The following is a 27,587-nucleotide window of genomic DNA, read 5'->3' on the forward strand; positions in this document are numbered from 1 at the left end:
TGAAGTGCAAATACCACCACTGTGGTACCTCAATGCTGCATAGGGAGTGGAAGTCTTTGAAACATGCAGGTCTTATTTCTGTTCATCCTTTAAAAATCTTTCTGAAAAAATCTAGGCTTTGTTATTTTCCAAAGACTTCTACTCCCTTCATAGAACTAAGCATCACTAGCAGCAGAAAGCTTGAAGAAGAACCTGTTCTAGATTCTTTGGGAGCTATGACTAGTGGCAAATACCATGACCCATACAGCCTTATTATTCTGAGTGGCTGAACTGAACATGCGCTTTCTTCAAGATTATTGTTTCCATAACCAAGCTAAACCCCTTAAACTAATTTTTAAAATAAGAGTATGCCATGCTTAATCTTGTTTTTGAGAGAAACATTAACTTTGATAGTTGTGTCATGTAAGGAATTTCCCCCCCTCAGAGCATAGCTCTTAAGGTGTGCAAAAAAGCAATTTTCTAAACTTACTGGTTAAATAGGATTTGATTCCTTATATTTGCTGCTCTCTCTAAAAATAAAATGAGAATATAAATATTAAATCAACAAAAGGAGAAGCGACATCAAGACATTCAGAGATAGGAATTAACTGCAGGAAAAATGTTCTACTCTTTCTGACTTTTGATGTGCCCTCTCAGTCGGAAAACCAGAAGAACAGAACAGCTTGACGTTCTGTTAACTCTTTTCAGGTACTTGCTACACAAACTTTTGGAAGCTGGAAATAGATAGAAGGATATTCTGCTGGGTCTGTAGAAACTGAATGCTAAATACACCTCTACCCCAATATAACGCAGTCCTCAGGAGCCAAAAAATCTTACCACGTTATAGGTGAAACTGCGTTATATCGAACTTGCTTTGGCCTCGAGCATTTCCATTATTAATAGTCACTTCCTGCCCCCTGACTGACCCATCCAACCCCTGCCTCCTGACTGCGCCGACCCTTATCCACATCCGCCCCCTGACAGGCCCCCCGGGACTCCACGCACTATCCAACACCCCCGTTCCCTGTCACCTGACCGCCCCACTCCCAGAACCATCCAACCCTCCGCTCCTTATCCCCTGACCACCCCCCAAGACCCTCTGCCCCGGCCCAGCACCCTTAACACGCTGCTCAGAGCAGCATGTCGGAGCCAGACACACTCACACGCTGATCCACTGGAGCGCGCAGCCCCACCCCCCAGAGCACTGCTTTATCGTGTTATATCTGAATTCGTGTTATACTGGGTCGCGTTATATCGGGGTAGAGGTGTATATAGAATAGGAACGTTTATTTTGATCAAAAGTTTCCTCTTAGTTACATGATCTACAGAGCTGTTAACTAATGGGCTCTCTCAGCCTGCATGCAGCTACATAGACTGAATCAGACCTTTCAGTCACTGACAGTTGGCCCCGCCCTACCCTATCAGTGACTGACAGGTCTAGTTCTGCTTATGTAGCTGCATGCAAGCTGAAAACTCACTGGCCAACAGATCTGTAGACCCTGTAATTGAAAGAGAAAGAAATTTTTACCTGTATTTTCTGGCTCTACCACATTAGTTTGAAGATCTGTCTGGAAAACCCTGAAACAAAGAACAGAACAGACATTTTATAAGCTACACAAAATTATCTCTACTGGAACAAAGGGTGTTCTGTTTAAAACCAAGTTAAAAAAAAATCAGTTTTGATTTCAGCCCTTCTCTATATTGTATGTTCTACAAAATACCTGAACACAAGTGCTCAGAAAGACAAGAACTTACCTCCAACTTCCCATGGGAAATTATCTTTATTAGACTTAAAATGAAAGCCACAAAGTGAATTAATGACACAACCAAAACATTCTAGTTATAAAATCTTCCCTTTTGCCCTCTTTTCGAGACAGGCAGAAGAATGGGTTAAGGATCTCTTCAAATTCCTGAAGTCTCTGACTTTCTATTTTCTCCTGCCACCAATAATATTCAGTTCCTTCACTTGAATTCTCATGCATTTATGCAAACCTATCAGTTTCACTGGCCACCAGCTCACTGCCTGGGATGTACATTTATACATAAACAACCTGTAGATCAGCAACCTTCAGATTAAACTTACTTTATGGTATCTGCAAAGCTGACACGGCGAGAGTTCTTCCGACGCTTCTCAGTATCATAATCCTAAAGATATAGAGAGGACACAACAATATGATTTACAGACGACTGTAGACATAGACTTTAGACATAGTCTGAAGACCCCCAGGAGTCCTCAGACCACAAGTTGAAAACCCTACTCTCATGATACAGGACAGACTGTGCAGGCAGACAGGAGTATTTTGAATAGAGGAGTTGAAGAAAAATGGCCAAGATAGTGATTAAGTAAATAGACCATAAAAGAAAGACACAGAAATTAACTAACCACATTCAAAAGCTCAAAGGTCAAATATCGGCATCCTGTATATCTTTCTTGTACTCCTCAGTGAAAAATGGGACAAGCAAACAATTGAAAATTTAAATTCTGTGATCAGTGAAAACCACATGTACACAGCAAACTCCTTCTGGTGAGTAAGTTAAATTTTCCACATCCATATTTATCACAGTGTAATGAACAGCAAAGTCTATGTATAGCCTAGAGCACAGATTTAAAGGAATGTATTACAAACTTGCAGAGCGGCTAGGACTACGTCCACATGTACTATGGGGTGGCAGACGTTTACTTGAACTAAATCATGTACTAAAAGTTACTCTGTATAAAATGAAAATATTAATGTTTGTTAACCTTTACCTTAAATAGAGAGTTTGCTGCCTAGTTTTTAACAAGTTAATTTTAGCTTTTCATATGTAAAATCATTTTAACTACTATAATAGTCTATAAACATTAATCAGCCTTAAAACTCTAAGTCTTATGGACTGTAACAAAAGCAAGTAATATCTACTAATTTGTTAATCATTGCTCTCTTCCCTCTCCTTTTACTTTAAGTAAGTTTGCTTTTGTTAAAGCAAACAAAAAAATAAAACACTGACTGGAATAAACACTTTAGTTAGCCTACAAAATATCAGATAAATGTTACAGGAAGTCCACAGAATTTTAGCAACTGAACCATTCATATTCTTGAGCAGTTATAAGAAGAGTTTCTACATGTGCAGCTATGCCAGTGAGGTGACTCAATCGATGACATTTGTTCAGAACAGATTGCAGTCGTTAAAAAAATATTGACAAGTAAAGGGTTAATCCCTACCTGAGTGAATTCATTCCCACTTCCAAGGTCCTTGAGAGGACTCCGCGGAGCTTTTAAAATCTAAAAGAAAATATTTATAATAGTTGAGAAAATGATTTCTGCAGCTTCAACAATTGGCCTCCTATAAAAGATCAGGCACTCAGGAAAGCTAGCAAATGAGTAACATGTTCCAATACAGACTCTCTCTCTCTCCTCTACTATGATCAGAATGCTAATCAAGCACACACTTTGCTGCTGCTTCCTGATTTCTAGAACTTCACCTACCACAAATGACAGTTTTATATGAAGATTTCCAAAAAGCAAGACAGTACAAAACTCCATCTGAGAAAAGTAGTGCGCAGGATTGGGACATTAGAAAATGGATGAGACAGTAAGGTTAATTTGGTATTCCACATTGGTGCAGAAGATAAGATTTTTTTTTTAAAAGAGATGTTAATGACCAAAGGAAGATGAGAGTGCAGCAGCTCTTAAAACCTCTTAGGAATTTTAAAAGCAATCATGCAAGATATACATCTTAGGCAAAGAGCTCACTCTGAATTTCTGAGCATATGTCTCATTTCACTGTTTTAAGCACTTCTAATTCTTCTATTAGACAATAAGGTACATAAGGCTGTCCCTTTCAGTAATGAGTTCTTACACTTTTGTCAGAAAGATACTAAATGAGCCCACGTATGTTTTTTCTTAAATTATAAACCTTTCCACGGAAAGGGTGTCAAACTGTGTTACGTCATTTTGTTATCAGCAATGCTTCCATCCTCTTCCATGATGCAACATACAGACCACTAAATAGTTGTCTGATCTACCAGTATATCCATCGAGCAGCTATTTCAATATGCTGTGGAGAACGGTGAGGACATATCTTCACTACAAAATTAAGTCAACATAAATTAACTCGACATACAGCCACCAGAATAATTACACCTCTACCCCGATATAATGCGGTCCTCGGGAGACAAAAAAAAAAAATCTCACCGCATCATAGGTGAGACCGCGTTATATTGAACTTGCTTTGGCCGCCCTGTTCCTTGTTCCCTGACCGCCCCCTCCAGAGACCCCTGTCCCTAATCATCCCCATGACCCCACCAAACCCCCCCGCTCCCTGACTGCTCCGACCCCTATCCACACACCCCTGCGGCAGGAAGCAGAGCGCCGTGGCTGGGAGCTGGCGGAGTGGAGCAGGCTGGGGCTGGGCTGCTCCGCTCCAGGCTGCTCCACTTCTGCCACTGCCGGTGAGTGCAGGGGGGGATCCCTTCCCCCCAAACCCCCTCCCCCCAGAGACACGGCTGGGTCGAGGGAAGCGAAGTGGGCTGCTCCCGGCCTCCTGCTAATCCCCCGGGCCACTCTGGGACTACAGGGCCCCCAAAAGTGCCCCCCACAGCTCCTGCCCTGTGGTTCCTGTGGGGGGGAGGGAGGGGGAAGCCACCGAGACCCTGTGGGGGGGGGCGGGAGGGGGAAGCCACCGAGACCCTCTGCCCCTTATCCAACCCCTCTGCCCCGGCCCAGCCCAGCACCCTTAACACGCTGCTCAGGGCAGCATGTCAGAGCTTTATCGCATTGTATGTGAACCCACGTTATATTAAGTCGCATTATATCGGGATAGAGGTGTAATCTGATTTTTAATGTCTACACTATGCTCTTTCTGTCAGTGGCTCGCATCCTCATCAGGAGCACTTGCACGGATTTAACTGACAATGTGGGGCACTGACAGCCTGAGCCCCGCCACCTGGGCTCAGACTCTCCCCCCCCATCCTCCCCAAATCCCTCACCGTGAGGCAGACGAAGCTCAGGCTGTCCTTCCACACACACATCCCCAAATCCCTCACCAGGAGCTGGTGGCAGCTGTCCCTCTTACCCCTCCTCCATCCCTCACTGGGACGCAACCCCAGTTCGGGCTCTCCTCCCCACCTACCCTCAAATCGTCATTGGGCAGTGGAGGTGAGGTTCCAGCTCTCCTCCCCACCACCCGCAATTCCTCACTGGGAGGGCAGCAGTGGGCTCTGGCTGTCAGCCCCTGATGGCAAAGGGCGATGTAAGCAACACAGGCTCTACATGGACACTGCATTGACTTAACTACATCAACTTAAGCACTACGTTTTCGCAGAAGTGGAGTTATTAAATTACTGTAGTGAGCGACTTACATCGGCAGGAGTGCCATTTTAATTTAGACGCTTACTGAGTAAGTGGCCAGACTGCACTATAGAAAGCAACTAGAACAACCATCAGAAAGAGATGGATAGGCAAACCCACTTGACTTATTCTTTTTTGACTCTGAGGATTTTCCATATGCTAGGGAGAAAAGCAGGCTCATCTATACCAACTTCCACTACTGATAAATGATCTTATTCAAAGTCACACTCACCGAGGAAAGCCTTTGCCGTCTGATGCATTCTGTATGATCACTGAGAAAAGAAAAGAGGAACTGTTAGGGTGTAAACTCACACAAAGGATGTCGTTCTTCAATGACACTATCTTTAGCAACAAGTTTCTAAAATGGGCAGGATTTCATTATTTTTATGTTTAGAAAATAATTAAATCCAAGCCCTCTTGGCACAGCTGATCCCAATGCTAGAGAGCAGAAAAGAAATTCTGGAAAATATAGTGCTGTCCCCCACCCCCGATGAGACCTCAAACAACCTACTGCTATGAAATATTTGTAGAACTTTCCCTTATTGTAACAACGAAGCTCCCTCTGTCCTTTGGGTTTAATGGAGATGTTAGCGTCTCTGGGGACAGCTGCTGTGTGTAGGGCCAAGGACAGGAAATAATCTTTATCCACTAAAACAAAACAATGTTTGGCACCTTAAAATTCTCAGTTGGAAGCTTCAACTTACTTTTCCTCATTTGATTCTGAATAAATCCTGTCCATTTCTGAAGGGCAAGTTTTTCCTGTAACAAACACACAACATTTAAATCCAAAAAACAGCTAAGAGTCAAAGCAATAGGGAAATCACATTAAGCCATGATACTCAACCACTGCCACACCCGGATCATTGAAGTGGTGCAGGATAACAATCACTATTGCTAAGGTTGCATCATGACATCTGTTTAAAGGTGGACCTAAGTCCTCTAAAATCAACATGCTTAGTTGGATTTCTTTGAAGTTTGGTGTGCCTCAGGAAGGTGCAGGGCAGGGTTAAGGCTCCAAAATTGGAATAATTTAAGCCAGGAGTCACAGAAAAGTTTCTAGGTTTTTTTTTTTTTTTTTTGCCCAGAGCTACAAGTCAAACTATTGACGCAATGTGGATCAAAATGGTCTCAATCTGTCAAGTTTTATCCAAGGTATTGTATGGCACTCACTAAAACTTTGGGGGACCCAAATTGAGAGTGGTATTTAAGAAAAATGTCCATTTACACTGTGCATGTGCCAATACTAGGAAAACAGCTAGAGTTCAATTCCTGACATTACAAATGCTTTAAACTTGACTTTTGTAAGGGCTCTAGAATCCAAAATGTAACTCTGATTGCTTTGAAATTTGGTGTGCCTCAAGGGAGGACAGGGTAACATTAGTGATCCAAATTTGAGGTCATTTGATCCAGGGGTTCCTGAATTAAAGCTCCCATTTCCAAATGGTTTTCTTTTGCAGCTTCGTTAAAACTGAGAGGTACTAATAAAAACGTAAGAGCTGCCATACCAGGTCAGAGCAATGGTCCATCTAGCCCAGTATCCAGTCTCCAACAGTGGCTAATACCAGAGTTTCAAGGGGGATGTACAGAACAGGGAAATTTTGGAAAGATCCACCCCGGCTTCTTCTTTCTTCATTCCAGGCATGGGGCTACATCCCTGACCATCTTGGCTAATAGCCATTTATACACCTATCCTCCATGAACCTATCTAGTTGTTTTTTTCCACCCAGTTATGTTTTTGGACATCACAACATTCCATATCAATGAGTTCCACAGGTTAATTGTGCATTGTGTGAAAAAGTATTTCCTCTTGCTTGTAGTAAACCTACTGCCTATTGATTTCATCAAGGGACCCCTGTTTTTTGTATTTTGGGAAAGGGTATATAACATTTCTCTATTCACTTTTTATACACCATTCATGATTTTATAGATCTTTATCATATCTCCCCTCAATTATCCCGTTTTTAAGCTGAACAGCCCTAGTTTTTTTTCAGTCTCTCCTCGTATGAAAGCCATTCTATACCCCTGATCACCTTTGTTACCCTTCTCTGAACATTTTCCAGTCCCACCACATCTTTTTTGAGACGAAGGGACCAGAACTTGACACAGTATTCAAGGTGTGGGCATACCGTGGATTTATATAGTGGCACTGTACTTTGTCTTATTTTCTATTCCTTTCCTAATAGTTCTTAACATTCTATTCAACATTTGACCTCTCATGCACATTGAGCTGAAGTTTTCAGAGAACTATCCACCATGACTCCAAGATCTCCTTCTTGAGTGGAAACAACTAATTTAGACCCCCATCATTATATTTGTGTAATTGGAATTATTTTTTCCAATGACTGGATGAATGACAGACCTCTTAATGGCCGTGAGCCCACCCTTCAATTAACAGAACTAAGGAAAAGTAAATCATAAGTCCCCACCTAAGAGAAAAGGAGTTTGAGACTGAGCAGCTGGAAGTTGCTGCAATTTGTGAATCACGGGTGGCAGTTTCCTTTTGGAGGGACTATAATCACAGTATTTGGGGGGGAGGGGCGGAAATAAGACAAATTACTTCTTGGGAGGGAAAGGGAAAGATATTAGGGGACAAAGGAATGGGGGAATAAGAGGTTGGGGTTTGGAGCTTCAGCAAGGAGAGGGGTCTTACGGGGAGGTGGATAAATAGGGTTGAATACTAGGGAAGGCAAGAGAGTTTGTAGGCTCAGATGAGGAAGGTATAGCACTCCCAGCTCTTCCAGTGCACCCCAATACTCTGCACCCCACAACTCTGCCAGTATACTCTAACTGCGCTGCTCTCCCAGCTGCCCATGCACCCCAACCAGCCTAAACCTCAACTCTCCTGCATCCCAGCTCTGCCAGTCCCCGCCAACCTCCTGCATTGCCAATTCCCCCAGTCCCCTGCACCTCAGAGCTCTGCCAGTGTGCTAGCTCAAGCGGAGGTAACACAGGTACATCTACATGAACTAGGAATCACATCTTCAAGGTCAAATGCAGAAGTACCGTTACTCACAGAATACAATTTCAACCTATACTTTAACTTAACCATCATTAAAACATTAGAATTCTCTCCTATTCCACCTCACTGCTGACAATATCCTTTATTATAAAGGCCCTATTCCTTGCTACTGACATTCTACTCCTACACAATTCTGCATAGAAATAATGCATACTGCATCCTGAAGGCATACATGCACCTCTTCTCTTTCTTTACACTGGAGGGTGAAAAACAGATTACCACATCTCACAATCATAGCCGTCTCACACCTCAAAGTAATCCACAGATCTTGACCAAGCAGAATTAACTAAATACCTCCACTGTCAGTTAATCCTGGGGGAATTCTGCGCCAAAGATATAAAAATTCTGCACTAAAAAATTAAAAATTCTGTACACAATATTTTAAAATTTTGCAAAATTCAGCAAATTTTATTTGTCAAAATAACACTAGATAATCACACCAGTTTCAATTTTAATAATTTATTTCAAAATACCTGTCAGCAAGTATGTCTGAAATATTACAGACACAGAAAAATCCCCCCCAGGAGTAGAGAGTTAAAGAAACCCCTATGACAACCCAGTTCATGTTTCTCTGCCCGCTTTCTCCCCCTCCCAGAGCCCAGCCAGGGTGCCAGACACCCACAACCCCTTCCCACACCACCCCCCTTAGCATTTCCTGGGTTTCTGACATTAGAGTTTTGCTCAGCTCAATGTTCTGCAAGGGGATGACATATATCACCAACCAACCTTATCTCTGCATTTTGCAATAGCTTTTTGTCATTGAATTATAATATTTATCTCCTCCTGTCTAGTCACAGAAAAGCATGGAGCACTCAACGTCCATATTTTCTAATCTAAGTTACCAGTTTATTCAGCATTTATGTTAGACCAGTGCTTCTCAAACTTTTGTACTGGTGACCCTCTTCAGATAGCAAGCCTCTGAATGCGACCCCCCCCTTTATAAATTAAAAAAACACTTTTAAAAATATATTTTACACCATTATAAATGCTGGAGGCAAAGCAGGGTTTGGGGTCTAGGCTGACAGCTCGCGACCCCCCATGTAATAACCTCATGACCCCCCGAGGGGTCCCGACCCCCAGTTTGAGAATCCCTGTGCTAGACAATCTTCAACAATCACAACCCATCCATTAAATTCTCTTTAGAACACTCCCACACTAGCATCAACTTCCTAGACACCACAATCAGCTTCATCATTGGAACCCACAGACAACTGTACGGAAGAAACCTACAGATTGCCACACCTACTTTCACAGACCCAGTAACCCCTTTCCTCCCCACAATTACACCAAAAAATCTGTTATCTAAAGCCAGGTGCTCAGATAACACAGAATATACTCCAAAGATAAGGTCCGGAATATACACCTTAACATTCTTAAAACCATCTTCACCAAACAAGGACAGTCCCCCAAAGAACTAGATCATGTAATGGAAAGGACCACCCAAATTCTCCAAGACAACTCCCTCTAATCCCATACACCTAGTTGCCACCTACCACCCCCCACACTGGAACCCATGTGTGGTATCATTAAACAATTACAACCCATACTCAATGGGGGCCACATCCTGAAAGATATCTTTCCCGAACCCCCTTTTCTGGCCTTCAAACAACCCTCCAAGTTAATCATCAGAAGCAACATAAGAACGGCTATACTGAATCAGACCAAAGGTCCATCTAGCCCAGGGGTTCTCAAACTGGGGGTCGGGACCCCTCAGGGGGTCATGAGGTTATTACATGGGGGTCGCGAGCTGTCAGCCTCCACCCCAAACCCCGCTTTGCCTCCAGCATTTATAAGGGTGTTAAATATATACACAAGTGTTTTTCATTTAAAAGGGGGGAGTCTACTCAGAGGCTTGCTATGTGAAAGGGGTCACCAGTACAATAGTTTGAGAACCACTGATCTAGCCCAGGTTTCAGAGTAGCAGCCATGTTAGTCTGTATCCGCAAAAGTATCCTGTCTTCCAACATTTATACATTATACATGTAGACATAGCCTTACAGATTTCCCCTCACCAAAAGACGTTGATCCAATGAAAGAATTACCTTACCCACTTTGCCTCTCTAATATTTTGAGACCTACACAACAACAGCCTGCGTATGTGAGAAATAAACCATACCAGCAAAAGCACTGTTCTACTGGTACGATCTGCACTAGGGCTTTTGTCAGTAGAGAAAGGTCACCAAAAAAATCACATACCCCTAACCAATATTAGTATACCAACAAAAGTTTCTCATGTAGATGTGGCCTAAGAAGGGGAAGGAACAAAATATTGGCACAAAATAGCTATAAAAAACAACTGTCTGGGCTTAATAACGTTAGCATGCAAATGGTCCCAAAACTTATTAATGGGACAGGCTGCATGGAGGTCTCCCCAGAACGGCTGCTGTCTGGCTGAGAACAGGTTTCCATCAGCGGCGGTGGCCGTGTTCGCAGCGGAAACAGAAGGGTTTTAAAAACGGAGCGCTCAGCATCCGCAGGCAGCGGCACAGAACCGGCGCAGAGACCTGCATGCGCGGGACCGAGATCTCGGCTTCCCCCTAAGGCCGCGGCGAACACCTCTCGCAAGACTGAGCTGGTCCTATGGGACAGTTACCGTCACCTCACGGCACACAGGGGAGCGGGAGGCGACCCGCCCTCAGCCCCAGGCCGGGAGAGGGGCCCATGGGGATCCAGGGAGCCCCCCGCCCAGTCAGAGACCCTCCCGCCCGACACAGAGCGGCGGCGGCTCTCGTGGGACCCGCCCTCCCTGCAGTACCCGGGCCGGGCCCGCTCCCTCCCACCTCTGCTCCGGGCCGGCCCCCCGCAGAGCCCGCTCCCAGCCCCTCACGAGCCGCCGCCATTACGGACTCCTCACCCTCCACAGCTCCGCTCCAAATCCAGCCCTCAAGACACCGACACCAACGCCTCCTCGCCGCCGCCGCCGCTTACTCCCACGGCGCCCATCGGGCTCGGCTAGGGCCGCCGCTTCACTATTCAAACCTAACCGCCTATTCTTGCGCATGCGCCCTAGGCTCCTGGCAAAGCGCACTCCACAAGTACAATATGGCGGCCCCTACACCCTCCGCCGTACAACATGGCGGCCACCGAATTTCCGTACAACATGACGGCCTCGGTTTAGTCAGCTCTACGTATTGCATTACAATGTCTCCTCCTAAACTGTCTCAGGGCTCGCCCCGAGGCAGAAGTGGAGCTAGGAGCATTGTTCGTTCATGGTGGGAATTTCTTTAGGTGTACTCTGTACAGGAAACCCAAAAACAAGCTGAGCCTGGCTAGACTCGTTTCTTATAGACTACTGGAGGCTGTAGGTTTCTGTGACGAGGTGGCCGAGTGGTTAAGGCGATGGACTGCTAATCCATTGTGCTCTGCACGCGTGGGTTCGAATCCCATCCTCGTCGCAAGATGTTTTTTCTTCTCTTTATTTAATATAGGAAGCGGCTGGATTTACATTATTGCTGGCTGGGAGGGCGGTTGATTATTTAGCAGCGTGCCGAACATGCCCCCCAGCTTCATTGATCTCGATCACAATCGCCTATCAGGGCGCTGGGTGACTATAAAGTGATGGGGGAGCTCGCCAGTGACAGTGAATGCCTCCCCAGCTGAAAGGCAGTTTTCTGCCCCCCAGCAGCTCCGTAGGGGGAGTGGGGGGGGGAACACGTGCTGCCTTCCGTCGCACCGAGGCGGCCCAAGCGGCTGTGGTCCAGGCGGAGGAGGCTGCCCGAGGCGGGACGCGCGGGCTGATCCGCACTGTCCCAGGGCAGCGCACTGGCAGAACCCGAACCGCTCTCTCGTGTAGGGGAAAGATCTGCCCTGTTTCTTCTAGGGGACATTTCAGGTCTCCATCATGGGGCAGGCGGGGGGAAGGGGCGCACATCGGGGCTACTGAATTATGGGAGACAGCCCCCCTGCTCTTGGTTAGGGGGTCGACTCGCACCTGTCCTTTTTGTTACAGTTTCTGGGCTGCCCCTCTGCTGCAGGCAGGCAACACTTCCTTAGTTACCGAAGAACGCCTGGGCACCTCTTTGTCACAGAAGAGCTGCTTTCCTGTGGCAGGGAAGACACTTGTGCGTCTCACTGTGGTAGGGGGATCATCTGTGTGCTTCTCTCCAGGACCGGCTCTCCGCACCAGCAGAGCAAGCAGGTGCTTGGGGCACAATGCCAGGGGCGGCGTTCCGGCCACCCTTCTTGTTTCCTTTGTTTTGTTTGGGCAGTTGCGCTCTTGGAACTTGGGGCAGCACATTTTTTGCTTGGGACGGCAAAAAACCTAGAGCCGGCCCTGTTTCGCTCTGCTGTGGGCTGGGCTGGGCTGGCCCAGGCCTGAAGAAGAGATCTGTGGAGCTCCAAAGCTTGTCTCTTTCACCAGCAGAAGTTGGTTCAGTAAAAGATAGGACCTCACCCATCTTGTCATTCTAATATCCTGGGACCCACAGGGCTGCAACACTGCAGACAACAGTGGACTAGGGAGGCGTCTGGGCTTCCATAGTGGGGAGACATATGGAGCCAACAAATGGGCTTTCCTCTGTTATTAGGATAACCTGAAAATCCCTGCTATGATGGTTGCAATATTTGCTTCGCTCATCCTGTGATAAAGAACAAAAACTGGGTTTGTTCCTGTAGTAGGAGTAACCTCACTGAACTATCCACTTTTCCAGGGAGCAAGAAATTAACATCTGGGCTTCTTGCAAGGGGGACTTTTGACCTCTGTCACTGAGGTGAGAAAAGAAAAGGAGTATTTGAGCATGAGCTTTCGTGAGCTACAGCTCACTTCATCGGATGCATATCGTGGAAACTGCAGCAGACTTTATATACACACAGAGAATATGAAACAATACCTCCTCCCACCCTTGGCTGTCCCCTGATGGTGGTAGCGATTTATCTGGATTTCCCTATTTTAACAAGCTGAAGTGAGCTGCTTTCTGTTCTAAATAAGCTTGGAAGGGTTAGATTTTTCATTGGTAAATGTCAGTAAATGTTGATTTCACCATAGACACACAAACTGATGAAAATTATTTCCATCAATAATAATCAAAGTTTACAGATAAGCAAAGTAAGAAAAATTCTACCTCAGAACTTATTAGCGTTTGATTGAAGGATGTTTACTTTGTATATTTTTGACATGTCACATTGACAATTTTTATTTTAATGGGTGTACAGCTTTAACTTTTGATTCTCAACATCAGCTGTCCCCTCCCAGCACTATATTACACCTCTCATAATTTCCTGCAGCTGTGAAAATTTAAACTGATAAAAATTGAAAAAATGCTTAAAAATGAACATAGATCTTATCCATCAAAATTATATTTAAAAATTGAATTCTGCCAAGCCTAGTTATAGTGGATGGACATCTGTGCTTCCTTATAGTAGAGAGTAACAGCTGAACTTTCACGAACATTTCCTGTGTCTATATGTTTCCCATTAACACGTATGCCTATCCTCCCAGCTACATGCTTTAAAGGTGATTAACAAAGGAAGTGGAGAAAAGACTTATCCCCTGTTCTAGTTCTTATTTTTAAAGGTCAACAAAGTTCCTTGGGAAAAATGGAAAGAAAGAAAAAGAAAAGAAAAGTCCTCCTCCCTGGTTTTTTGTATGAAGAGGTTCCGCTCCTGTCTAGAGTGGAAGACTACAAGCCAGTGAAATTGCACAAATCAAGAGAATAAAAGCTGAGCAACTGACAGTGGAAGGGATTTTTAGTCAGACTCTTTAAAACTCCAATTTTATCTATTTACAACTGTTTAATATTCGTACCTAATATTTTAGAGAAAGGTTATCTTTGCGTGATCTGGTCAGGTGAGAAGCAGCGGACATTGCCCTGGTTATTAATACAGACAAAACTAAGTCCCTGGCCATCGCCATCAAGCACCCTCCAACTCTAGATTACAACTAGCTCACTGTTAACCTGTCCAGATGGGACACTTGGCAGGTGGCAACTGTACAATACTTGGGAAGCATCACAGACGGTGCTGAAGGATGCCAGAGAGAGGTGGACACCCCGCTGCTGCTGCTTTGTTTCGAGCCCTTCAGCAGCCTCTGTGGCAATGTTGTGACACCAAGCTTGCTAGGAATCTGCAGCTCTATGTAGTCGTAGTTGTATGGCAGTGAAATGTGTGCATTAAGGTAGGCTGAAGAGCAGTTGATTGGCATTTTTGATTCTCACCTCTATAAACTGTTCCATATTAAGTGGCAGGACAAGATCAAAAATGAGAATATTTGTAGCCAAACCCACCAACCACCTCCATCAGCGCTGGTTCCATTTCAGCAGCTTTCTTGGTACAGACATAGTATTATGATAGCAGATCCACAAATTATAAAGCATATTTACTAAGGAATCTTGCCACATGGAAAGTGATCATATGGTTACCAAAAGCTTGGGTGATGCGATAAGATTACCAATGATGGACAAAGACTGAATATCCAGCCAGACTGTCTTAGGAACCTAGCTAAAGATTGATTGGAGTTGTGCTTGATCCGGAAGGAGGCTACATCCCTTTGGGATTTGTTTTGGTGGTGATGATAATGATGAATGAAGATGTCTTTGCTAAAAGATTCAACCTCCCGCACCCCTTCAATGAATGTTTGAGAGGTCACAATAACTATCACAGAGATCTTGATATTTCCACAGCAAAATAGAAGCAGGAAAACAAACTGATTCAGTCTTCTTTAGACATCATAAAGCACTAAAACAAAACACAAAAATAAAACTATGGAAATTCAATTAAAAAAACTCCTTACAGGTTATCTTTAAAGGGCAAAATGCCTTGGAAATCAGAGAAACTGATGGATTTGCTTTAGCTGTTTTTTAAAAAATATGAAACTGGGAGAGATCAAATTTGTGTTAATAATTTACATGTAAATAATACTTTTCATCTGAAGGGTTCCAAAGTACTTTGTAAACTAAGCACAGTGAAACCTGATATAAAGCGAACACATTAGGGCAAAGCAAAAATCAGCTGCACATAAGACTGGCCATACTCAGTCAGACCAGCGGTCCATCTAGCCCAATAGCCTGTCTTCTGACAGTGGCCAATGCCAGATGCTTCAAAGGGAATGAATAGAACAGGGCAATCATGGGGTGATCCGTCCCCTGCTGTCCAGTCCAAGCATCTGGCAATCAGATGCTTGAGGACATCCAGAGCATGGAGTTGCATCCCTGTCCATCTTCTCTAATAGCTGTTGATGGACCTATCCTCTATGAACTTATCTAATTCTCTTTTGAACCCAGATATAGTTTTTGCCTTCACAACATCCCCTGGTAATGAGTTCCAGAGGTTGATTGTGTGCTGTGTGAAGAAGTACTTCCTTTTGTTTGTTTTAAACCTGCTGTTTATTAATTTAATTGGATGACCCCTGGTTCTTGTGTTATGTGAAGGGGTAAATAACACTTCTTCTCACCAGTCATGATTTTATAGACCTCTGTCATATTCTCTCTTGGCCTATTCACAATACCTTTATCTATGCAAAGAGGCACATTGGCAGGCTGATGAGTTAGTAAGGTAAGCAAGATATGACTACATAGATCTTGGACACATTTTAGAGGTTCATTCTCTGTTAAATTCCTGCTTCCCAGGCCTTGATGCATTCTCTGGGTCAGGTGTAGTAAAGCAAAGCTCCCAGAAGAGTTTAACAGAGCTGCCAGCAGGGGCTATCGCTGTGTTACTCCTGGGAGAATTCTGTGCCAAAAAATTAAAAATCATGTGCACAATATTTTAAAATTCTGCAGATTTTGTGTGTCAAAACAAACAATATAATCACACCAGTTTCAATTATTTTGGTAATTTATTTCAAAACACCTGTCAGCAAGTATGTCTAACAATAGAAAAGACGAAGATTCAGGAAATTTTTTTTGACAAATAGATTCTAGGCATACTTATACTAGGCATATTTATACAGAACTCTGAGTAATAATTCATTCAAACTACAATACAGAACCATATTTCCCACACCCCCAGAAGCAGTGCAAAGACTTGGGGGAGTCAGGGATAATGGAGAAGCTCAGGGAGAGGGAAATAATTGCTTGAAAGAAGTCTGGGTGTGAACTTGGAGGGTTGTTGGGTATGGGTGGGAAAAGTATGGAACAGGTTTTTTTTGGGGGGGGGGGCAGCAGGGTGGGATTATTAGGGAGCTTCCCCCATGCAGACCCTGGCTGACCCCAGCCTCTCCCATTCAGGCACATCTTCCCCTGTCTCCATGTGTCCCTGCACCCCATTCCTATGTATTTCTGTGCCCTCGCATTCCCCCTAACACCCCATCCCCATGTCCCACACCCCTCAGCCAGCCCCCTCCCCATCCCTAAATAGCTCTGCACCCATCCTGTGTCCTTGCACCCCCTCAGACAGCCCCCACCCCTCATCCCCATGTGTCCCTGCACTCCCTCCCCCATCCTTGTGTCTCTGTGCCCCAACTCAGCCACCTCCCTCCCCCATGTGGCCCTGTGCCTCCACTCCATTCAGCCCATGCCCCAGTCTGTCCTCCCCCACTAGCCCTTATGAGCCCCTGTCTGACCCCCAAGCAGCCCCATGCTGTCTGTCTCCCCATATCCCCTTTCTCCTGACCTGGCCCGACAGGCCCTGTGAAGAAGAGACTGCAAGTTCTCTCTCTTCCCTAGCTGGCTGCTCTGTTCTAGTGCCACAGCTCCCTTGGGCGGGCAAAAGGCAGAACTGCAGCAATTTTCTGGCAGAAACTATTTTTTGCAGAAAAAAATATAAGTACGTGCCGCACATTAATTATGCACACATGCAGAATTCCCCCAAGAGTAGCGTGTTCACGCATATTGCTCTGGTGTGTGGCCATCACTCTACAGGTCCCGGTTCATTACTGGGATTCCTGTGCACTACAGCAACACAAATAAGTGGTGACTTGCATGTAAAGGTAACCAGCCTCCTCTGCCACATATTCTAGTCCCTGTTGACCCAGGGAGCAAGGGATGTATTTGCCCTCAGCAGCCCCAAGCTAAGGTACAGCAATCTCAACAATCTTCACTTTCCCCGAGCATCATATCCACCTACATGAAACATGCACAGAATCACTCCATGACGAAGGCCCGCTACCCCATGGTTTTAGCTTAGAGTTTTTTTTTTTTTTTTTTTTTTTTTGCTTGAATCAGTCATAGAGCAGGGTTTATGGTAAACATGTTGACATCTTTAATTATACTACCTTGTAATTGCCTTTGGTATGTTCAATTATCTTTATAAAAAGGAAACAGATTGGACTCTGCACAAATCTGGCTATCTGCATACAAATTACAACTCATACACACAATATAACGTAGACAGCAGCTTTTAACTCAAATAAAACAATGAATTGCAATGTTCACAGGGAGGATGCTTGAATAAAAAAACCGTAACCTCCCACAGTTCAAGTTGTTTTGGGACCAGTAATCACAGGCAGTTTCTCTATCAGCAATGGGACACAATAAATAATGTGGTGGTGTATGAAGGCCTTAATAGTAACTGTTAAGCGTGGCCAGAAAAAATGAAGTGGAGATATAGCACTCAAAATATTATCTGTACTTACGCCTTCCCCCAAATTTTCCACAATAGGTCTTTCAGTCTTCCGTTCTCCACATAGGAACATAAATTACTTCCACACTTTAGTATTATAAAGTATTTGCTTCCTGTGGTAGTCTTCTTACAGAAGAGATAGAAAAGGCAGCAGAATTAAATTTGGGATTACAGTTGGCTGAAGTTTGGAATTTCCACGTCATGGGAAATTTCAACATTAAAAATTTCTCATGAACTGGAGATTCTGAAAAATTGTGTTTCAGAAACACTAAAACAGTGTTTTCAAAATGAAATATGAAGGGGGTGCTGAGAGTCATTAAACCAAACTGTAAACCCTGTATATAATGGAAACCATTTCAAGGCTGGGGGTGCAATATCACCCCTAGATCCAGCACCTATGGAAATATGCTCCCAGGTAATTGCTTAGTGAAACTGAAATGATTCGTGTCAGTTTCACTACTTCCCACCACTGAATAGCAGCTATCAAACTGTCATTTTCAAGGCTACCATTCAGTCCTGAGCAGCCATGAAATGGACATGAACCAGGTCAGCAGCTGCCAGGGATTCCATGGTCCACTAGCCCCATGACAGCCTGACCACATGGATGGCCCAAGGCTGGCAACCCTAGGGCTACCAAATTCCCACGCCAGCTGGCTCCCTGAGCTAATAGAGTATAGGCAACTGGGGCGCAAGTTGACCGGGGAGCCTGGCTCAGTGGCAGACAGCCTGGAAGCCCCAGCTGGAGATGTGGCTCTCCGAGCTTCCAGGCTCCCTATGGTACTGGGAGTCCAGATCCTGAGAGCAACAGCTTGAGGTAGGCCTGCCATGCCCTCATCAGGAAGCATGGAAACCCTGAGAGCTCCAGCTGAAGCTTTCACAGCTTCCAGGCTCTCTGCTGTAGAGCTGGGACCTCAAAATTCATTTCTTCAAAGGATGGACAGAAGAGTTTGCCTATATTGATAAAACAGCACTTTGTTCTTTACCATCAACTTTATGCAGTGATCCACCAAGGATCTTTTTTAAAGTGTGTGTGTGTGTGTGTTATGTGTGTGTGTGTGTTATGTGTGTACGGTGGGCTGGTTTTTTTTGTTTTTTTTTTTAATGTGTGCATGCACTCTCAGCAACTCTGGTCTTTCCTGGTGTTGCTAGAGGACCTCTCTGGTGGATGTGTTTATTCAAGTGGCAGAATGATAAATTCAACACATTCTTCAACGTGTCAGCCAGCAAAGATAAACCAGAGTTAAAAAACCCCTTCCCCTGGTGGTGTTACCCTAATGATCTTTCATTTTGCAGAATGGGGCACTGTGACATACTAGCTGGTAAATCATGGAGCCTCTGTACTCCCCCCCCCCCACCACACACACTACAGCCACAGAATAATAAAGAAAGCACTTAGCATTAACACACAAATTACTAGGGAAAGTGGCAGTCGTGCAGTTTCTTACTTTAAGTCACCTTTGTATTTCACAGGGCCAAGATCATGAATCCTGAAGAAACCCTCTTTGAAGATATCACTCCTGTTTGGGCATATAGAAGACTAGATGCGAATGTTCACAGTTAGTTTGTAAACCTGAACAGGGCAGGGGCTACCTTCTTATTAGGTGTGGGCAATGCATACCATGGTAAGGCTCTCGTCAAGGCCTCTAAGTGCTGCTATAATAATAAAGGGACTATGTATGTTGATCAAACAAAGCACTGGGTAGTGAGCGAAGATTTTTGTTTGGCCAAAATCCACACACACTTTTTTCTATTCTAGATGCACTCTTGGCATCGTTAGAATAAGCCGATAACATTCTAGACTTCCTAATATCAACTTACCAGCAATGCACTGGCTTGTACAGGTTTGGGTTTACTGTCTAATGCAGGGCAAGTACAAGCAGCTAGCACACATCTACCAACATTAGCATTATTATTTAAGGTTGGGATGGAAAAATCCACTTTGCCATAGCAAACAGGAAATGTCCCAGTGAGTACATCACTGTCCTGCCCTTCAAAAAAAAAAAAAAAAAAAAAAATGAACACAAAAGACAAAACAAAAACCCCACACAAGGTTAACATTTTTTTACATCCTAAAGTCTCTCACACACAAACAGATGGAGTGTTCTAATTCTTGAAATGCCTCAGGTGTGGGTTAGAACTTTCAGAACAAGCTGCAGCAAAGTGAAAACTAACCAAAGTATTTTCAGTTTTACTTCTACTATTCAGAACCCTATCGCTGCTGCAATCAGGTGTTTCATTCTGCGGCAGCTCACAAAGTTTCTGAGTAATAGCAGAGGCTGATACTGAAGCTCCTTCTACGGAGGCTGGGAGCTGCAAAATGAAGGCTAGGGTAGTAGAAACACCCCTCCTTAGAACAACCAAAAAGTCAAGAGGGTGGAGTAGAGCCATCCCTGAAACAGCAAGCCCCTGCCACCTTCCTTATCAGACTTAGCTTTCTGGCTATTATATGTTTGGTATGCTTTCTAAGCCCTGTGTGTGGGTACATGGAAGGGGGTAGTTAAGATATGTTAGAAAAGATATGCACAGTACGAGATGTACAGTAAAAGGCGTAATGGGGGTTAAGGAATAAGGAGAGAAACTATATGGGAGGAGTTAAAAAATATAGGGAAAGGAAACAGACTGATTAAAATATGTAGAGATTGTTTTGGATGGGAGTACCTACAGATATGGACTCATTAACAGCAAAGATGACAATTTCTTTGGGCTACTGAATTTTTAGTTGGAGCAGTATGCTTTTCCAAGGAATTTTGCAAAGCTGATTTAAGGACAGACTATACTCCATCTAGAACAAACAAAAAACGGAATCTGGAAACACACACAAGGATGGAAACGTCTTAATGAGGAGAACTGCACAATGCAACAGAACTCCAAATAAAATGAATGAAGATTAACCTGCCAGGAAAAGAACCAGCTTGCAGTGCCTTGGTATAAACAAAACTAAGAACATAACTGAAACTGATCTGGGTGTGACACCTGAAGTATTTTAGATTGACTAACATCTCCCCAACCCTTACCCAGAAAGGGAGTTAGATGACAGACACAGGAAAAGGGCCAAGATGCTGATTGTCTTAGTTGTATGCATTTAGTAAGCAACTGCATTCAATCTGCAAACAAGGATGCACCCTGAACACCATGTGGTGAGAAGAGGAAGCAGTTGTTCCAAGCTTCCCACCTTTGAGTAATATTTTTTACCCATCACTGTTACCATCTTAAAGGAAAACATAGTTAAAGTGTCTTGGATTAACCATCTCTCCCTTCAGTAGCTGTCAGCAGGTTCATTGTTAGGAAAGAGTTCTCAAAGTTAATCAGGAAGAACTCTTCCCACCTCCTCAAAATTCACAAGCAATCCAGGCACAACACAATAAATAATGATGGAAGATCGCAGTAGCTCCAATGAGATATTTTTACCGCACACAAGTTCAGGACTTTACCAAATACTTTCATTTTAGTTTTGTTGGAAGGAAACTAAAAAGTCTCAGTATCTATTCTTAGCTCTCATCCCAGTCCTCTAGAGCCCAGTCTGGCATCTTGGAATTGTATTCAAACTCTGCTCCCTTGTAGCGTAAGGCATGCAGGTACATCACAAGCTCCCTAGGAGATGGGTCCTGCCTCACTATTTTACACTCCTCACACAGAGGGTCCTTTTCTTCTGTATGTCCATCCTGATTCCCACTTGAACTAGCTCCTTCAGGGTTTGCTTCATGTGTTTCTGGTCTGGTGTCAGAATTCTGCAAACAAGCCTGTATTTCAGCTTCTTTCTGATCCTTAGAGTCCTCAGTTCTGCAGGAGTCTGCGCTTATAGGCATAATCTCAACTGGCTTAGTACAGTAACCTGAATGGTCACATTCTTTACTTCCCACAATGGGCCTCAGGTCCTCCTCTGAAACGTCCAAGATGCTCAAGCTCTGTTTGGAACGATGTTCTTCCACTAAAGCCCTGAGAAGCTCCTCATCTGTTTTATTAATCTCACCACCCTTACCCTTAGTAGGACCCCAGGCTTCCATATTGTAGATGGGGTCATTGACAATAGGATATCCCAGGAATTGCAAATGGACCCGGATCTGGTGAGTGCGACCTGTGTATGGAAAACACTTGACCACACTGGTCTTGCCATTATAACTAAGCCTTTGGAAGACAGTTTTACAGGATTTGCCTTTGGGGTCCACACGACACACTCCCACTTTGTAAGAAACAACCAGGATGGGTTCCTCGCATGTCACTTCATTTTCTGGAAACTCCCCAAGCACACGGCAGACGTACTCTTTTTCCAGCTACGGGGGAAAACAGAGTGAATATCAGAAACACATCAATCCAGACAATGTAAATCTCTCTCGAGCTCCAAATACGTTAAGCTGAAACTAACCATTCCTGCCCTCCCCTCCACTTACAGATATGTGGGGAAGTTCAGACATTTCAGTTATAGGATTGCAGCTAAACAGGAGAAGCAAACAAGCATCTCAAGTGTACCTCATTACAAAGTGAAGTCTTCGATTTAGACCTACAGTGGCTTCTGTTCCATTCAGGTGTACTTTATTAATGGAATTTGATAACTTCATAATTCAACATTTCAGCTAAGACCTAGGAAACTATTTTAACATTAAACCCAAATTTATTTCAAGATTTATTCTCAGATTTGTGTTACATCCCTTACTTTTGTGCCCTTGCTGCAAATCTTAAAAGCCAGAGTCCCACACTGGGATTGGCAGGTTGCGGGTGTGACACCCTGTATCCCACGTTCAGCATTTTTAGATGGTTATGATGTATTTTGTACAAAGTATGCCTTGTGAGGTATCTACAGAACAACACTGTCCTGTCAAAATTTGTGTATCAACATTGTATCTGGAGCTTTGAGATTTTACTTTATGATTGTTACTGAAATATGCTGTAGTTCTGGGTAATGCCCACACACTATTTTCTCAAAGACAAAGGCACACTGGCAAGCCAGCTAGGTGCCAAAAGGCCATTACCTGCTTAATCTGAGATACACCAGCAGGAAAGTTGTAAACAAGAAATTGATAATTCACCTGAAGGACAATTGGCAGTTCACATACGCCATGGAACTGCCGACACCATGACCCAGCAAAGACTTTTCCAGTACAAAGGGTCAGAGTATAAGAAGGGAGAAAAAAATGCCTCTAGAGACCTCTTTTCGCCCATCTTTACTCACAGAAGATCACTTGAAAGACAAAACGTGCATCATTAAACTAAGGAGAGCAGGGGTGCTGGAACAATTTTTATAGTGGGGGTGCTGAGAGTCACTGAACCAAGCTGTTAACCCTGTATATAATGGAAATCACTTCAACATAAGAACGGCCATACTGGGTCAGACCAAGGGTTCATCTAGCCCAGTATCCTGTCTTTCAACAGGTGCCAATGCCAGGTGCCCCAGAGGGAATGAACAGAACAGATAATCATCAAGTGATCCAGCCCCTGTCGCCCATTCCCAGCTTCTGGCAAACAGAGGCTAGGGACACCATTCCTCCCCATCCTGGCTAACAGCCATTGATGGACCTACCCTCCACGAACTTATCTAGTTCTTTTTTGAACCCTGTTATAGTCTTGGTCTTCCCAACATCCTCTGGCAATGAGTTCCATAGATGGACTGTGCGTTGTGTGGAAAAATACTTCCTTTCGTTTCTTTAAACCTGGTGCCTATTAATTTCATTTGGTGACTCCTAGTTCTTGTGTTGAGGAGTGTTCCCACTTCCTTATTTACTTTCTCCACATCAGTCATGATTTTTATAGACTTCTATCATATCCCCCCTTAGTTGTCTTTTTCCAAGCTGAAAAGTCCCAGTCTTATTCATCTCTCCTCATGTGGAAGCCATGCCAGACCCCTAAACATTTCTGTTGCCCTTTTCTGAACCTTTTCCAATTCCAATATATCTTTTTTGAGATGAGGCACCACATCTGCACGCAGTCTTCAAGATGTGCGCTTACTATGGATTTCTGTCTTATTATCTGTCCCTTTCTTAATGATTCCCAACATTCTGTCCCAACACCTTTTTGACTGCCGCTACACATTGAGTGGATATTTTCAGAGAAACACCCCCCAGCTCCAGCACCTATGAGGGAGAGTGGTCCTAGCCTGAAGGTTTTTCCAGCCAGTAAGACTAGTGAAAGTTTTTGGGTGAGACAAACTTTTTGCTTTTAAACTTATTAACCTTGGTAAAGTTTAGGAATTTGCTTGCGTGTTTATCTTTTTTCTTCTTTTGTAACCAGCTCTGACTTTTATGTCTTATCACTTGTAAATCACTTAAAATTAGGGCTATCAAACAATTAACAAAATAATCACAATCGCAAGATTAAAAATAGTTGCGTTTTAATTGCACTGTTAAACAAGAGAATACCAATTTAAGTTTATAATAAATTTGTGGATGTTTCTCTACATTTTCAAATCTATTGATTTTAAATTAGAACAGAACAAAGTGTACAGCGCTCTCTATTATTTTTGAGTACAAATATTTGCACTGTAAAAAAAAATAGTATTTCAATTCACCTCATACAAGTACCATAGCACAATCTCTATCATGAAAATGCAACTTACAAAGGTAGAATTATTATTTTTTGTTTTTACATAACTGAACTCAAAACCAAAACAAATGTAAAACTTTAGAGCCTGCAAGTCGAAGCATGAAGGGCATACAAATGTTTAGCATATCTGGCACGCAAATACCTTGTACTGCCGACTAGAACAGTGCCATGCAAAAGCCTGTTCTTACTTTCAAATTACACTGTAAATAAGAAGCAGGCAGCATTATCTCCCGTAAATATTAACAAACTTGTTTGTCTTGAGTGATTGGCTGAACAAGAAGAACTGAGTGGACTAGTATGAAGTGAATTGAAAATTACTATTTCTTTTATCTTTTTTACAGTGCAAATATTTGTAATAAAATATAAAGAGAGCATAGTACATTTTATGTTCTGTGTTGTAACTGAAATCAATACATTTGAAAATGTAGAAAAACATCCAAAATATAATACATTTAAATTGGTATTCTATTATTGTTTAACTGTGTGATTAAAACCACGATTAATTGTGACTTTTTTTAAATCTAATTAATTTGTTTTGCGTTAATTGCATGCATTAACTGCAATCAATAGACAGCCCTACTTAAAATCTAAAACAAGTTTATTAACTAAGAAAGATACTGTTTTATCTAAACCAGTGTGTTTGGAAAGTCTCACTTGAGACAACAAAGGCTCTGTAGGAATGACGGACTAGTTTACGAGCTTGTACGGTCCAGTGGGCTACTGAAGGTACAAAGCTGGGACTCAGGGATATGTGGGTGTCTCCCTGTATCTAGTTATTGATGGCAGGGCATATCATTAATGTACTCAGCTGAGAGAGACTTTGCATGCTGGTGGCTGTGAGTGATCAGAGCCTGGAGGTTTGCTGTTTACTAGCAAAGCAACGTAAAAGGCATCCCAGGCTGGAGAGCTAAGGGGCCATAGCAATTCAGCATGCACCCTGGGGAATGTCAAAACAGGATATTGCATAGAACATTTACAGGAAAATTTGAGTCCTTCAAAATTGAAATAGACTTTTTATTAAAACATCAATAACCTCTCAATTATTGTCTCACAAACTAGCACACTTATCCACTATACAACCTACTAAGGCACCCAAATTCTGCTCAGTGGAGCATCACATTAGCATTTTACCAAGAGCACAAGGGGTGCATGTAATTTGCACCTGTCTTCATCTTAAAGAAGGCTACTTGTAAACTTTGGGACTTGTGTTTGCCCAACAGTCTGTACTTGGACCAAACCTGCTTCAAAAGCTCTTTAAAGATGTACTTTAAAAAACACTTAAGTCCTCAGCCCTCACCTGTCTCTGCCGAACTTGCTCATCAATCCTCTTAGACACTTCTGCAGTCTTGGCAAACATGAGCACACCGGAAGTCATGCGATCAAGCCGGTGAATAGTGTGCAACTCCTTCAGGTTATGCTCTTTGCCCAAGATGAAGATGACAGTGTTGTGTCGAAATCTGCCGCATGGGTGTACGGGTAAAGACGAGGGTTTGTCCACGACAACCACCTCGTCATTCTCCACCAAAATCTGGATAGGCTGAGCAGTGACTGGAGGCTCATGGCGATGCACTGTATTCCTCAGAAAATCATTATTCTACAAGCAAAACAGATTATTAGAGTAGATAGGATTTCCCCAAATAGCTATCTGTGAGAAATAAGGGACAGAAAGCACAGGTCAAGAACAAAGTGGGACCCAACATTAAGAAACCAGCTAAATATATACTAGGAAATAGGACTGTATTATAATCATTAAGCATACTGGTTTATCAAATCCTAGCTCAAACACTGCTCGCATGCCTAGTATTCTTTAGGCAGGGGGGAAACTCAATACAAAAAGTCACTTGCGTGCAATGCTGTCTGAGGGAGATGAATGCCTTCCTGACTCATGCAGGCGAACAGCCTATGCCCTGAAAGTTTGATCAATTTTAACTAATACAGCTTCAAATACTGTCATGAAATTACATCCAGCACTTTTGGTTTAAAGTCACACCTTAAGTTATGCTGAAAAGCATCCACAGGCAGAGAAAGCCTTACTCTGCGCTCATCAGATGAAGGACTAGTTCTTCCTGGATGTTTGTACTGCACATAACTTCGGGTCCTACCACAATACAAACTACTATGTTTAAACGTGGTTGTGGCCAAAATATATTACATTATTTTCTTTTCCCATATGAAGAGAAGAAAAAAACAACATCATGACATGTTAGAGAACTAGGTTCTCTTTATGTAGGCTAGTCTCCTCCCCACTCCAGGTCACCACAAATTAGCTACACACATTTCAAAATATTGTTTTAATTATCAGTTTTTTGTAGTCTAGATAGGGGGCTTGGGGCTCTAGCTGCTCTTGATTTCTTCTAGAGTGGGAAACATGATACCCCTTCCTCCACACACGGAGCCAGGCAATGAACCCGCAACTGCAGTCACTGTTGTAGAGAGCCACCTGGCCAGAGGGCAGGGCTGCTCCCCACGGAGGCAGCCAGGAGCGGCCAGCTGGGGCCATGGGGTAGCAGGAAGGAGAGTGTGAAGTAGACGAGCGGCCAGGTGGGGGAGAGGGGAGCTCCACGCGGGAACGGATCTCTCTCCCCAAGGGTGGGGAGCTTGTTTCTGAGACTAGCAAATCGATGCTCCTTCCCCCCATCCCCCGAGAGGTAACCTACGGCCGCCCCCGCCGGTGCCAAGCCGCGGGAAGGTAACCCGGGGTCTGGCGCAGGCGGGCGCGTGGTGGGGTGGCGCCGGGGACCTGCCTTGAGCACGACGCTGAGGTCCCGCACGGGCTGCTCGTTGAGGCGCAGGCGGCCGGCGCTGGCCGCGGCCCGGTAGGAGTCGAGGGGCTGGGCGCGGAACTCGGTGCTGAAGACGTGCAGCAGGCTCTTGCCCACCCAGCGGCCCTTGCAGTAGGTCTGGAAGTCGAAGTGGTAGGGCCGCACCTTGCGCAGCCCGCCCTCGAAGTAGTAGCGGGTCTCGGCGAAGTGCGGCTCGCTGAAGCTCACGCCGGGGTTGCGCTTCCTCGGGGGCGGCACGTAGCGCTCGCCGTGGCCCGGCCGCTTCTCCTCCCCGGCCAGCAGCCGCCGCCTCTTGGCCGCGGGGGGCGCGTCCCCCGGGCCGATGCTCCCCGGGCCGGGCTCTTCCATGCGGCCGCCCACGGGCGCTAGGGCGGCGAGCGACCAGCGGACTCTCGGGCCAGCGAGCAGCAGCCACGGCTCGGCAGCCGCCGCCGGCCTCGCCCACAT

At 44.2% G+C, this 27,587-nt stretch overlaps 2 protein-coding genes and 1 non-coding gene across 3 annotated transcripts in view; 1 reads left to right on the forward strand and 2 right to left on the reverse strand.

Moving 5' to 3' along the window:
- Window positions 1-11,210, reverse strand: part of KNL1 (kinetochore scaffold 1) — a 44,680-nt gene extending 33,470 nt beyond the window's left edge. The window contains exons 1-7 of the mRNA XM_077819988.1: window positions 11,183-11,210; window positions 6,014-6,068; window positions 5,542-5,581; window positions 3,183-3,242; window positions 2,063-2,124; window positions 1,508-1,557; window positions 470-509 (exon numbers count right to left, since the gene is read on the reverse strand). Of these exons, the coding sequence (XP_077676114.1) occupies window positions 470-509; window positions 1,508-1,557; window positions 2,063-2,124; window positions 3,183-3,242; window positions 5,542-5,581; window positions 6,014-6,048 (287 nt within the window). The 5' untranslated portion in view covers window positions 6,049-6,068; window positions 11,183-11,210. The remainder of the gene's footprint in view (window positions 1-469; window positions 510-1,507; window positions 1,558-2,062; window positions 2,125-3,182; window positions 3,243-5,541; window positions 5,582-6,013; window positions 6,069-11,182) is intronic.
- A 431-nt stretch (window positions 11,211-11,641) lies between these two features.
- Window positions 11,642-11,723, forward strand: TRNAS-GCU (transfer RNA serine (anticodon GCU)). The gene has a single exon. It is a non-coding gene; the product is annotated as a tRNA-Ser (tRNA).
- Window positions 11,724-21,212: 9,489 nt separating this feature from the next.
- On the reverse strand, window positions 21,213-27,587 carry RPUSD2 (RNA pseudouridine synthase domain containing 2). The gene is made up of 3 exons (XM_077818885.1): window positions 27,102-27,587; window positions 25,655-25,951; window positions 21,213-22,094 (listed from the first exon to the last, which is right to left on the reverse strand). Exons 1-3 carry the CDS (start codon window positions 27,585-27,587, stop codon window positions 21,312-21,314), a joined length of 1,566 nt encoding a protein of 521 aa, XP_077675011.1. The 3' UTR covers window positions 21,213-21,311.

Source organism: Eretmochelys imbricata, chromosome 6 (assembly GCF_965152235.1).
Source record: "Eretmochelys imbricata isolate rEreImb1 chromosome 6, rEreImb1.hap1, whole genome shotgun sequence".
Classification (NCBI taxonomy): Eukaryota; Metazoa; Chordata; order Testudines; family Cheloniidae; genus Eretmochelys; species Eretmochelys imbricata.

Coding starts and splice junctions, on each gene's coding strand:
- RPUSD2 (XM_077818885.1), bottom strand. CDS start 27,587: ATGTGGGCGAGGCCGGCGGCGGCTGCCGAGCCGTGGCTGCTGCTCGCT. Junction 25,952..27,101: donor ACCTCAGCGTCGTGCTCAAG/GCAGGTCCCCGG, acceptor TTTTGCTTGTAG/AATAATGATTTTCTGAGGAA. Junction 22,095..25,654: donor AGCAAGTTCGGCAGAGACAG/GTGAGGGCTGAG, acceptor TTTCCCCCGTAG/CTGGAAAAAGAGTACGTCTG.